The 13,790-nt window shown below is 34.5% G+C and overlaps 1 protein-coding gene across 3 annotated transcripts; it reads left to right on the forward strand.

Annotated features, from left to right (window-relative positions):
* Positions 1-1,061: 1,061 nt before the first annotated feature.
* Positions 1,062-13,350, forward strand: LOC113871302 (protein GLUTELIN PRECURSOR ACCUMULATION 3). Of its 3 annotated transcripts, none has more exons than XM_027508327.1 (16): positions 1,062-1,283; positions 1,360-1,457; positions 1,542-1,680; positions 1,763-1,791; positions 1,904-2,000; positions 2,096-2,151; positions 2,246-2,353; positions 3,115-3,171; positions 3,910-4,001; positions 5,237-5,321; positions 6,261-6,413; positions 6,903-7,000; positions 10,724-10,888; positions 10,977-11,089; positions 11,588-11,666; positions 13,002-13,350. In XM_027508327.1, the coding sequence occupies exons 1-16, from the start codon at positions 1,222-1,224 to the stop codon at positions 13,056-13,058; spliced, it is 1,488 nt and encodes a 495-aa protein (XP_027364128.1). In that variant the 5' UTR covers positions 1,062-1,221; the 3' UTR covers positions 13,059-13,350. The 3 variants fall into 3 exon arrangements, with proteins under 3 accessions (XP_027364128.1, XP_027364127.1, XP_027364129.1); XM_027508326.1 differs by having other exon boundaries at positions 5,225-5,321; positions 13,002-13,340; XM_027508328.1 differs by lacking the exon at positions 2,096-2,151 and having other exon boundaries at positions 1,240-1,283; positions 5,225-5,321; positions 13,002-13,340.
* Positions 13,351-13,790: the final 440 nt, after the last annotated feature.

Here is a 13,790-nt window from a genome sequence, read left to right on the forward strand (position 1 = left end):
CATTTGAATATAATATAACAACAATTTCATTCATCCTGCATTAAAAATAAGCGAAACTTTCAAAATTAATTTATAATATAATAAATTATATTTATAAGTTCATTTTTAATTACAAATATTTACATATTTAATTTTTAAATAACACAAAAAAATTAAATTACAACTTTAACACTTAATAGCCATTAAATAAATATTTTAAATATTATTATGCAAAGTAAAAATTCTTAATAACCATTAAAAATAAATTATATATTTGTAATGCTTAAAAACTAACCTGATTGAGCTATGATTGTGATTTCTATCCCTGCTACACACTTCCTATCTCTTCCCAAGCCAATGCAATTTTTTCCCGAGCTCCATGGTCATATTTATAGGGTTTCTATCTTGGATAAAAGAATGTATCAAAATTTTTATCTACTGGTCGCAGTAAAATCGGCTCTGCAGTGAGCACTACTAAAATCGTTCAAATAAGACGACACTAGTTCCTCCCATGACACGTGGCGCGATCTGGTGAGTGTCGTCCCATTAGGAGACGACACTCTCATATTTCGACACGTCAGCACCTGTGTCGTCTAGAACAGAGACGATTCTCTTGCCACATGACTCGCAACCCCAGACCAGGAATTTGTTTCCATGAAACCTTATTTACATAAATTTTTTTTAAATTAACCCTAAAAAGGCAAAAAAGCCTATTTCATCACGAATTCAATTTTTATATAAACTTTTTATATAATTTTTTATTATAATTAATCAATAGCATTAGAGAAAAAGTTATTTTAAGCTTATTTCAATCAATGAATTCAATATTAATAATATTACTTAAGGATAATATAATTTAAGAGTTTGAAAAAAATACTTATTATTGTTAATTATAAAAAAATACTAACCTATATAAAAATCATATATATAATAATATTAAATATTTAAAATTTAACTAAAATATTTTAAATATAAAAATTAATATTTTTTTTTAAATTATGAGATTCCAATTAAAAACTTAAAGAAATTACGAAGGCTAACGCATTAATTTAACTTCTCTTAACGTTTAAAAAATAATTTTATCCCGACATGATCTTGATTTTTTACTTAGCCGGAGTCAAGTTCTAGATTTGATTTGGCAAAAATATACACTTGTTCTTGATTCCTACTAGGTTGATAGTGTATTGTTGCATCAAAAACCTTTGATTTAAACTGAAGCACTTCAGGCAAAGCAAAACAAAAATGCATTACTGGGTTCGAGCTATATCGTCTGATTTCGCCGGGACTCCACCCCAACCTCGCAGGTAATATACGCTACCTTTTGTATTCCCTTAGTTGTTTACTTGTTTATCTTAAACTCGGTTCATTCGTGTGATTCAGTGGTCATTCCGCTGTTAATATCGGGAAATCCAAGGTTGTCGTGTTCGGTGGCTTAGTCGATAAGAAGTTTCTCAGCGACATAGCTGTTTATGATACTGGTAATGGTACCCCTTTTTCTTTTTCATTTTTATTCATTGTTTTTCATCAAAATTGGATCTTTTATTCATTTAACATTTTTTCAGAGGCCAAGCTATGGCATCAGCCTGAGTGCACAGGAAGTGGTTCAGATGGGCATGTGGGTCCCAGCCCTCGGGCTTTCCATGTTGCTGTTGCAATTGATTGTCACATGTTTATTTTTGGGGGCCGTTCTGGGGGTCAGAGGTTTGTGTTGCATCATTTTTTTTTATATAATATATAAATTTCTCTTGTATTTGTTTTTCATTATGGTGTCTGAATTTTACAGGTTGGGGGACTTTTGGGTTTTGGATACTGGTATGTTTGGCATTTTGTGTAGTATTTGTCGAGTTTGTATTATGTGATAACTTTCATGCTGTGGAGCTGAGATTTGACATGTTGCTACTTGGAATGAATGATGTTGTTCCAGATATATGGCAGTGGTCTGAGCTTACTAGTTTTGGTGACTTGCCTTCCCCGCGAGATTTTGCTGCAGCTTCGGCAGTTGGAAACCGGAAAATTGTCATGTGAGACCTATAGCACTTGATTTGACTTTTTGTGCCAATTAGCTGGAATATGATTAATTTAGAGCATGTAATAAGGTGGATTCAATGTGATGCAGGTATGGTGGATGGGATGGAAAAAAGTGGCTATCTGATGTTTATGTATTGGATACAAGTATTTTCCTTGGAGACTAAATTTTATCTCCTACAATGTAATTGCCTTTAATGCAGTTGAAAGAAGTTATAATATCATCTTTTTCCTCGCATAGTATCACTCGAGTGGATGGAGCTCTCAGTTGCTGGCACATTGCCTCACCCTAGATGTGGGCATACTGCCACAATGGTCGAAAAACGGTTGCTTGTTTATGGTGGAAGAGGTGAAGTGACATAGTTCTCCTCTTTTAAGAATTATTTTGCTTGAATGTTGATTTTTTTCTGAGTTTATTTAGTCCTTTTATAGAAATAAGAATTATACACTCAGTTGTTATTAGGAATTTTCCATGTTTGTGAAAAGAGTATTTTATCATGTAATTACTTCTTTATTTTGTTCCTCATTGTTGTTTCTATTTATATTTTGCAAACTTTAATGAACATGCTTTAATCTCTCAAATATTGATCAATCTGGAAATTCGGTGCATTTCATCACCTTTATTATTATTTTAGTTACAATTTTGGAGCAAGTAATTTTAATATATTAATTTGGTAGCAAGATTTCACTTCTTTCTTGGTTTGAATTTGGGGGCTAGATTGATGAAATTTCAGATTTGCATGATGGGCTAATGGCCCTGAAGTTATATTTAAGATACACAATTTCTGTAATGAAACTAATAAAATTTAACTTTGAAGTGTTGGATTTTTTTTATATAGATTCAAAGATACACTGCTGTTGCCTTAGCAATGCTAACTATCATAAACCCATCTAAAACACCAAAGCTTATTCTAGGGTTCGTTCCTCTTTTACTAATACACATGTTATGTGACATTTAAGTTCTGAATCTGCAACTATTCTCCTGGACTTTGATTTCTCTATCTTATATTTAAATAAATAACTGTTGTGAATTAATGGAGGGGGCATATGTATTAATTGCTATAGTGTCAATCTCAAAAAGTTAATTGTGCTATAGCCTGACTTTAACAGGAGGAGGCGGACCAATTATGGGTGATTTATGGGCCTTGAAGGGCCTCATTGAAGAAGGTATGTATTTTTTACCATCTTTATATGTCCATTATGTATGCTGTTGTTTGTATAGTTGCAGGTTGCAAGTTTTTATTGTCATGTCTTATTCCATTGCTTTGTGTCTGGTCCTAAATCTTCCTTTCTTATGAGTTTTGTTGAATTCAGTCAAGTTTAAATTTGATCCATATTCCATTGTCAGCAAGAAACTTTTTACACTAGTTTGAATCAATATTTTGCTTTTGCCCTTGACTTGGCGACTTCTCACTTCTTTCTTTTCCAAGATATCAAACTGTCTCCGATAAGAATATAATATCTTGAAGTAGAATGTCTAGTTCCAGCCTAATTTGCTTTTGTAAAGAAAATTACTGAAACATGTTCTCTACCTTCAATCTTCATGTGGCAGTCCGTGGCCTGGTGCATGCTTAACAGTACCAAAGCTTGACATTTGATAGTTAGTTTTCTAACAAGTCTTCAATCCGTTTTGCATTTGGTAATGGCTCCCTTACTACAGATAAGAGCTTGGCATTTGAATCCATTGGTGTGTCCCTAACTTGACAGTCTGACTTGCCAATCTCTTCCAATATATATATTGGAACATTGGTAGAAAGACCACCTGACATTCTATTGTTGGTTTAATTTCAGTGTCTATTACTTGTGTAGTCATACTTTCTTTCTCTTCTCTTTAATACAATTTTTTGTTAGCTTCTTATTCAGTTGGGTTATGTACTTATAGTTTGTATGTATTGTGGAGGAAAGAGAATGAAGCACCAGGGTGGACTCAATTAAAGCTTCCAGGTCAAGCACCTTCTCCCCGTTGTGGCCATACAGTTACATCTGGAGGACATTATGTAATCTCATTCACAAAATCCTTCTTTTTCTAGTTTTGCTATTTTTGTAAATTGCTTTTGGCCTTTTACTGTCAAATATGAATTTTTATACTGTTCCTACCCTATCCTGTAATAGAATGATCTATGTTGATGTGCATCATTGTCCTTATTCTTTTTTGTGGTAGGTTTGGTGTTGAAAAGATTGACTATTTCGTGCATCTAAGCATGTGTTGATATAAGATTGACAATATGTAGGATGGTGAATAAGAGGGATCATTTGTCCACTTGTGACTCGTGAGGTTAGTTGAGGGTTTCTTGCCATTAACAATAAGAAAGATTAATCCTTATCCCCCCCCAAAGGGGTCATGGGTCAATTGATCCCATTAGGCTATCAAAAACCATATTCTCAATAGAACCATTAGGGTAGGTCTTTCATTATGATTTCTCCTTATAGTTTTCTTTGGTCTTACTCTACCCCTTTTAATCAAATTATTTTCTATAGGATCCTTTTTTCTCATTTAATTATCTATTAGTCTTCTTCAAACATGACCAAACTACATATTGATTATTGAGATTGAAGGCTAACAGTTTCCTTATGAAATGAGTAAAATATAACTGGGGATATTTGATGAAGATAGAGGAGACTTAGGAGTACCTGTCTAGTGCAATGAGTTTAGAATTGTCTGAACTAATACTTATGGTTAAACTGAGTGTGACTGCCTCCCAGTGCTCTCTATGTTGATAGTTTAAGAAACAATATTCACTGTAAAGGAGCTTTGATAGCTCAGTAGCCCTGGTGACCAACATACATGTTAATTATGGGTGCAGATTACTTTTAAGATTAAAGAGCTGTAGGAACTTGTGTATTTCCATGAGATATAGGGTTGCCTTTATGTGATATTAGAGGGTTGGTTATCTTTTGCTTCTCTTTTACAAGTTTCCTCGGTTAAATTCTCCCCTTCATTGTCTTATTGCTTTCTTAGATTCATATGTGTATGCTTCAGTTCAAGAGATATCTGTTGTTCCCTTTTAATGAAGTTTTACTGGTTAAAAAAGTTTAAATTTATCAACTCAGAATTATAAGATCAAATAATATTAATACTATGGTTGCTGTCATCAAATAAATCCTGATGCTGTGGTGCTTCCCCTTTCCCCCCAGGGATTCACTACTTCCTAATCATTCCTCATGATTGTGTAAATTTACGGCTTTACCCTGATATCCTGTAATTTATTTATTTCTGGAGTGGATTTTGCAGTTGTTGATGTTTGGAGGGCATGGGACTGGTGGATGGTTGAGTCGTTATGATATCTACTATAATGATTGCATTATATTAGACAGAGGTGAGGACTTCCACTATTCCGATCAGTATATCTATCACAATTGTTATATAAAGAACCATTATAACTGTTGTGTCTCTGTTAATCTATTTTATTTAAAGCTGACTTGTTAATGATTTTTGGTTAACATAGATTAGTCTGGGATTTTGCTAAATGTTTTTAGCGAGAAAACTGGATGATGTATGTTAGTTGTATGAAGCGAGACTTTTGCTATTTTCTTTCTTCTGTAGATGGAAATTCAGAGATTCTGATAAGAAGTCTTTGTTTTCTTTGAAGTTAACCTGTTACTTCTAAGGTCGGTTTATTAGTTGTAGTTTCAATGTTTTTAATTTATTTATACAATTTTGATGATTGTTTTGTAAACAATAAAATTAAAATTTATAGAATAACAAGTATCTGGCTTTCATTTCAGTAATTTAGCATCCCTTAATTGTAAGAGCTTCTTTTTCTTCTTATTTTTATGTTTTTTGTTTGTTCTATAATTAACAAAACATCTAATATAAATTTTACAGAAATGCACTATAGGGGAGAGAAAAGAATTACATTTTTCCTTATGATGTGACCTTGAGCTTGACTTATCTTCATAAGTTGGGGAGTCACAAACTTATCCTTTATTGCTTAATGATACTCTAATTTTCATTTTGAGCTTGGATTAGTTTATTTAGAAAGAAGCAAATAAGCTAATAATGCACATTTGTGTCCTTGAATGAAATTTAGTGTATGTTACATGCTGCATTAACTGTTGCTGATGTGTCTGGTCTGTAAAGTTTGATATTAAGATGCATGATTTTTGAGACAAATTGTATATGAAACCTTTCTTTTTACTTTAAATTACGATAAAGTTGTCCACAAAATGAAAGTTTTTCTTAGAAAAGTGGCCAATACCAAGTTCAATTACTTTTTGTTGAGTTGTGTTAATTTTTGTTCTTATGTTGTACGTAGTTTCAGCACAGTGGAAGCGGCTTGCAATAGGCAATGAACCCCCTCCTGCTAGAGCATACCACTCTTTGACAGTTATTGGTTCACGGTATCTACTAATTGGTGGTTTTGATGGGAAATCAACTTATGGTGATCCATGGTGGTTAGTCCCTCAAGGTATGCATTGTTCTTTCAAGGTCTACAGAGCTTTTGGTTCCTGTTGTTCAATTCTTTTTTTTCTATTATGGTATTTCACTTATTATAATCTATGCAAGTAAGGGTAATTAACTGTTTTTGGTTTGGCAAAGACTTCTTTGAAAAGATTCTGTGTCAAACAGTAATGAGTTGTTGCATGAAATATGTTGTTCTGTGTGTATGTATGTGCACATTTATGATTTGTTGTATCTTCTGTATGAGTATACTTTTTGGGAGTTAGCCTTTGAATTGAATTGAATTGACCCAAAGGAATATTCTACTCTTTGAACTTTCTAATTTTTCTTTTACCTACTGTAATTTAAATACTCAATTAAAAGTTATCCTTTCAAGAAATACTTTTTTAAACATTTCAAGGTCATATGAAATGAAATTTGTTAAAAGAACTGGATAATTCGTAGAGGCTCTACAAGGCATCCTAAATTCCTCTCACTTCTTTCACATGATTCACAGGGGACCCAATTGCAAATAGATTAACTACATCTCCCCCTAGAAGTATTCCTGAAAGTAAGGATGCTTCACTTAATGATGATTTTCAATCTCAATTCAAGGTATTTGCTAAACTTGGTTTGGTAGCACCATCTCTTGCATTATGATGTTGGAAAATGATAACACCCATCCCATATCATTTTTATCACTTTGGGGCTTTAATTTTTATTTTACCGTGTTATGCATGAGTAGTTAATTCCATAATGAAAAATTAATTCAAAATGGTAATATTTTTTCCCCTTCTTTTTCTAATGTTAAGGTTTTTAATGGTAACTTGTGTGCTTTATGGTCCTCTTTGCCTCAAAGGCATTAAACCACTTGCCTCAACTGCATTGTTCACCTTTTTATTATTTTTCAAGTTATTGTTTTTGCCAATTTCCTTGTAGCCATAGTTATCAATCTCGAATACCGGGGTGTAACAGCTGACCCTAAAAGTGCTATAGTGGTATAACATATAGCTGGACAGCTGGTATTCTGAAATTATTGATAATACAGATACATAATTTATACCAACTGCTTTAAAATTTAAAAAACTCTAAAATTCATGCCATATTCATAATTGACAATAAGAAGTGAAAGTAGCAGTTAGCTACTGTGACGTGATCAGTGTTGTTAAGTGTCGGTTATGGCGGTGCCATGGTGTGGCGGAAATGAAGGAAGCTGTTACGATAGCGTGGCATGGCAGAAATTCATGGCGGCTGTTACGAGCATGGTGGTAACAGCCGGCCATGGCAAAAACGGTGGAAATGACAATTTTTTTTTTGAAAATAAGGTTTTTCTGCAATTTTGGGCCAGACCCTACCCAACCCAATCCGGTTTATAACCCAACTCTAAATCCAGGTTTTTCCCTCTCTTCTCCTTACGATCTCACTTTCCCTCTCTTTGCGATCTCACTCTCCTCTCTGCTCATCTCTTTTCTCTCTGCCCTCCATCAAGATTTCACTCTCTCTGCGACATCTCTCTCTTTGCTTTCTCTGAGATCTCTCTCTGCTGAGATCTCTTTTTGTCTTGGGCTCCTTGGGTTTTTGTTTGGGTGCAGTTCAGTCTCCATTTCCAGCGACTGCACTTGCATCTCCGGCGACTGCACCATTTCCAGTGACTCCAACCTTCATTTCTGGCGACTGCACCTTCATCTTTTTCATTTTTCCACTCAATTTTTTCTTTATTTCCCTCATTTAATTTTTATCCTTTCCATCTTTCAATTTCTATCTCTCCCACATCTCTATTTTTTGTCTGATTTTCCTAAAAAAAAAAATTCTATTTATTTTAGCTACTCTTAACATGATTCTCTGATAATCTTTATTTTTATTGTTAATTTGACATTTGATAATTGCATATTTTGTATTGAATTATATTTTGAATTGTAAGTTATGTTATATATATTTTGAGTTAATTATTTTCTGTGACATATAGTATTTTTTTATGTATTTTATTATATCTACCATAACTTACCATGGCGGCTACAATAACTTTATGGCAGTTTTTTGGATTTTCGTCATGAGCTGCCATCCGCCATTGATAACATTGGACGTGATGTGACACTGTGATAGTGGCATTAGCTCATGCTATTGACAGCCTATCTTGTAGCCCAATGGCACTAGCATGTAGTGTCCCTAGGAATTATCGAAGTAGTTGCGATTGAGTTTGGTCCCTAGATTGTCAATCAATTAGACCACCTTTTCCAATCCCTCACCAAAGTTTATGTTTTCTTTGTTTTGGTGCAAAATCTATCAAAGTTTCTTGTGTTGGTTCATAACTCCCTTCATATCTTCTCATAACTCCTTCCTTTACTCCATATATTTAAATATTTAAGTTTTCCTAATTTGCAATATGCCACCACCCTTCAATCTTCGCCCTTTTAATTATCATTACAAATATTTGTTTCCACCAACCTTCATTCTCCATTCTCTTGAAGACTTTCTTTTCTCTTGCATTCGGTTATGATTCATAATCTTTGGAACTCTCTGCATCAAGTAGTGCCTCTATGATTCCCGTAGACTCTTGCGGCAAAACACTCCTGCACCCCATTTCATTTTGGATGTGGGACATTCTTCCTGCTCCTAGGTTTGTTCCTAGCAAAAATGCTAATCAGAGTTGGGTCACAAGACCACCTTTTTGAACCCTACAACACTCGTGGCAGTATGCTATTTCCATCTCTACCAAATTGATTTTGTATGCTAGCAATTGGGATGGGATCAACCCCCCTATTTGCTTCATTTGGATCCTTAAAACTTGATACTTTGATTTTCTAACATGCTAGTGCTTGATTCTACAATTCTTACTCCCTACGACTCCCTTAAGATTGCTCTTCCCTCTTGCCATAGGTGTACTACATCTGACTGGTGCCTCTTTTTAAAAGGTAATAAAACTCATTTGCCTTTATGAGAATCACTATAGTTTCACTTCTTTTTACAAGACTTCCACTTTTTTTGGGACTCCCTAATTCATGATCCCAGCCATAGGGAGTCTTTACCTCGTGATGACCATCCTGTCTCTCGGAAGCATTGGTCATCTCTCACCTAGCAGGAATTACAGGATTGCACGAAATTTTCTCGCAATTACAACTGGTTCTTCATCTTCTGTGCCTCTGCGTGTATACCTTTTGGAGATTGTGAGTGACATCTGTGGTAAAGATTCTCAGTGTTTATGGAGGAATCTGTTCCCCACTTTGAAAGAAGACCATTTTCCCCTCTCCTTCCAAAGTGACCATAGGTAATAAGCCACTCATTCTTTTCTGCATCGTTGGGATTGTCAGATGAAGACTGCAGCTTGATCAATACCTTCTTCATCTCCTGCTACTTTGACTTGCTGCTCCTAAATTCGCTCCCCACTCTTTTCTGTCAAACAGCCTGTATGAGGTTTGCTGTATTCCTTCATAGCTTGAATGAATACAGTGCTCTAGATTGGTTGGGGGCACATAGGGACATACTTTCAGATTCACTGGCTTCCTTTGAAAAGATTAGGTTTAAAAGTGTGTGATTGTCAGCATTACAGGCTCGTCTTGAAGGAACTATTCCTGCTGAAGCAGAAATCATGGAACTAAACCAGGTTCACAACTTGGTTGCTAAAGAGGATTGCCTTGCAAGTCAAGGTCGCACATTTGATGACTCAGTGTGACTCTCCTCTCCTCGTTCTTGGATGCATGATGCTGAAGATTTCAAAAATTGTTGGAAAAAGTGTAGAAACACGAAGATCCCAAAAGTTGTAAACATCATCAAAAGACTAGGAATGAACATTATGGTTACTAATTCCTAGAAAACTTATGGCAGCGTGCTATTTGCATCTTTCTACCATCTTGATCGTGTATTTCAGCAATTGAGATGGGATCAACCTCTCTGTTTGCTTCATTTGGATTCTTCAGACGCGACACTTCATATTTTTAATGTGCTTTGCAGCCCTGGAGCTCATGCGAGTTGGCTGTGTACTAGCCTCTTTGACTAGTCTCAAGCAAACACACAATGTTAGTGTCACCACCTGCACCACTTGTTTGCAGCTTGGAGACATTGTGGAAGAAATTGATACCAATTAATAAGAACTTTGGGAGAATCACACCACCAAAGCTAACTGCTGTAGTTGGAGAGTCCGATGCCTTATTAACCCCACATTAAAATCCCATATTTCCAATGTGGGACTCAAGTCCCATCCCTTGCAATTGGATCCTAAGAGATGCTTCCTTGACAATATTGGATTTTGTTTGTTAATTCTAAGTAAAGTACCCATTATTCCCTCATTTAAGAGATTTATCTTTATGTCTTAGATTAATTTGCTGCTTGGCACCTTCGTAGGAAAGTCAAACAGATAGGTTTTCTTTCTCTGAATTGCAAAGGAGATTGCAAATATCAGTTTCAGCCTCCAATTCTAGGATTCAAATTGTAAATGAGTTGGAAGACAAAGAGCTTCTTGAATTAGCATCAAGATTAGCAGATGAAAAAGTTTCTACAAATTCACTGGTGAGATTCCTATACTTGCATAAAACTCTTCTAAACATCCATATCAATTAATTTTAATTGAAATAGTATTTCATTTTCTAATAAGAAGGCAATTGAAGCGCTTCGTGAGCATTGGAAAAAGTCTGAATCAAATACAATTAAACTCAAAGAGCTGGGACCATTGCTTCGGGATTACCAACGTCTTATTCATCGGCACTATCTGTAAGAACTATATTTTTATACAATTTTTCCTACATTTTTAAAGTTTGTTCACAATTGCTAAACTTGATGAGCCTCCTGTTTTTCTTTTCAATACAAATATGAATTTAGATTGATCACACACATTCTAAGGTCACCTTCCTACTGGTCTAATCTGCTACCTGATATGTTTGCATCAATGTTGCTGGGTATCATTTCTAAAATTTATAGATCCATTGGCATTTGGCAATCTTTGTTAGCTTGATGGAGCAAATTGTTGGAGAGTGGAACTTGGAGATCCAAGCAGAAGGTTTTAAACATCAATAAATTATAGAAGATAGTATTTTTCTGTAAGGATTTGAAAGAGAGAGAGGACAAAGAGTTTCTTTGATAGAAAAGGAAACTCTATTAGACAGAAGAAGCTTCATGTTTTTTTTTTTTCAGTTTATGGGTATTTTCTTGCTTTTTGATCATGACCGATGAATAGTTTGCTTATACTGCTTGTTTTACTAACTTCATTAGAGAAAGGAGTGCATCTGACCAGCAACCTGGATTTGGTGAACAAGTGCGTCAATTTTACCATGTCAAAAATGCTACTCAGGTATACTTTTGTGGTTAAATGTTTATCCACTTGTACCTCTGCCTTTTGTTTCGCCTTTTCTATGCTTTTTCATTTTTAAAAGGATGAATTAATTGCATTGTATTGCATCTGTAATATTCTTAGTACCTATGAAAATATTGCCAAAAGTCAAAACTGTGGCCATTGCTACTTCTTGGTGAAAAATGAAACTTGTACATTAGTTACTGTTTAAAATATTTAATGTATACATTGTTGATATACATTGTTGCAGACAATTAATTTAAATATGGTTTAAATCAGTAATTGATGACATTCTTCACAACCGGCTAATTACTGTTTAAAATCATTCTAGTTACACTTAGATTACTTTTAGTGAGATATGCAAGACAGTATTCTTTTCCGCTAAAATCCATTACACCCAGAATTTAGTATGTGGCAAAGTCTCAGCTGTCCATGTAGATGGATAGTGGCTAACTGGTGGTGGGGGTCACTAAAACAGAGGGAGCATAATTGAAAATATTGAAATTAGATTGTCTTGTACGTTTAAGAGTTGAAACCAAAATGCATTTTATCTATTACACAGATGCAAATATCGGCAATAAATAGAATTAAAATGCAGGGTATGGAGCAGTCCATATTGGGAAATCACTCTCGGAACTTATGTGATTGTTTCTTGTCCCAATTTTTATGTAGTTGAAGGTGCACCTTTTCCTTAGTTAGGGAAAGTGCAACGCATGCATGGTCCATAGATGGAGGAAGGGCTTGTTAGCTGTAAGTAAAGAAGCGACTTGTGTATCTAACCAGTTAGTACTTTGAGAACTTGTCATTCCTATACATAAGCAATTCAAGAAAACAGATGTGTGCCCAAACGAAAACATCATGTAAGTTATAAAAGATGTAAACTATCTATCCAGCAATTCCAGAGCACAGGTACTAGTTTTGTTGCTGATATGGGTAACAGGCATACAGTTCAAATACTGCAGCTCTGATGCTACATGGCATACAACGTACATACATTTGACCTTGAACACCTATTTATGTTTAGATGTTATCACTCTGTGCCTTGTTTTATCATTTGACTTTTTGAGATGTACTGTCCATGCTAATTAGTTAAATAGTTTTCAAATGATACACTCCTGTTATGCAGGATTAGTTAATCTGGTGATGGAATTGCCATTGCTTCCGCTTTAGCTTGAGAATATGAAAGTGGCCTCCTCATTTTATCATATAAGTTCAATGGAATATGAAAGTTATCCTTGTCTCCCTTTATATATATCATGTGTCTCTCATTTCCTTTTTATGTTTAATTGCAATACCCTTTTTATCATTTTCTAATTGGTGTTAAAACTATTGCAGTTGCGCATGGATGATATTCCAAAACTTCTGGTCGAGTACAAGCGCCTACCTATATGAATATTTGTTCGATGAAAATGACTTTTTTACCCTAGAGACAAGGAGCAAAAGAAATCCATAGTGAATATTATCTAACTTATATGAAATGCAAAGCATGGTTCCCAGATATGTATGCATGATTCACTGTAAGGTTTTGGTATAAGTTACAATTTTTAAGAGCATCGACCTTGTTAATATCCTAAAATGTAGTTTTTCTATTTTCAACATCATAGTCATACGTCGACAAAGATGTTCAATCATATCGACTGTATAATGTTGGATGTACAAAATTAATTGTTTTTTCCTCTTTTTCCCAATGCTTTCTCTCCCTCCTGTTAAAAATTATGTTTTGGAATGTTCAAAATGTTATGTGCAGTCTTCTATAAACATTCCAAAAATGATTTGACATGTATAAAGGCAATTATTTTGAAGGGTATGAGTATGTCTGACATGACATATCCAATTTTACACACGTCAAATAATAATTTGTGTATCTATTTAAGAATTTTTCTGTGCTTGAATGAGGAACTTGTTACTAGAAGTACTTGGACATTTGAATGACAACAAATTATTGGGGTGTATTTGTAATTAAATGGTTTTAAAAAAGTTAAATGTAGATTATTTATTACTGCCCCTCGATTTATTCTTTGGCAATCCTCGTGATCATTTCAAGGGCTTGAGATTTAGTTACGGCTTCAGAAAATCGAACACGGGAGATTGGAGAAAATAGATTTTAGGAGGCATGATATTATC

The sequence above is a fragment of the Abrus precatorius genome, unplaced genomic scaffold, assembly GCF_003935025.1.
Source record: "Abrus precatorius isolate BTA unplaced genomic scaffold, Abrus_2018 Scaffold7, whole genome shotgun sequence".
NCBI lineage: Eukaryota > Viridiplantae > Streptophyta > Magnoliopsida > Fabales > Fabaceae > Abrus > Abrus precatorius.

Coding starts and splice junctions, on each gene's coding strand:
- LOC113871302 (XM_027508326.1), top strand. CDS start 1,222: ATGCATTACTGGGTTCGAGCTATATCGTCTGATTTCGCCGGGACTCCA. Junction 2,152..2,245: donor TGTTTATGTATTGGATACAA/GTATTTTCCTTG, acceptor TTCCTCGCATAG/TATCACTCGAGTGGATGGAG. Junction 11,667..13,001: donor ATGTCAAAAATGCTACTCAG/GTATACTTTTGT, acceptor AAACTATTGCAG/TTGCGCATGGATGATATTCC.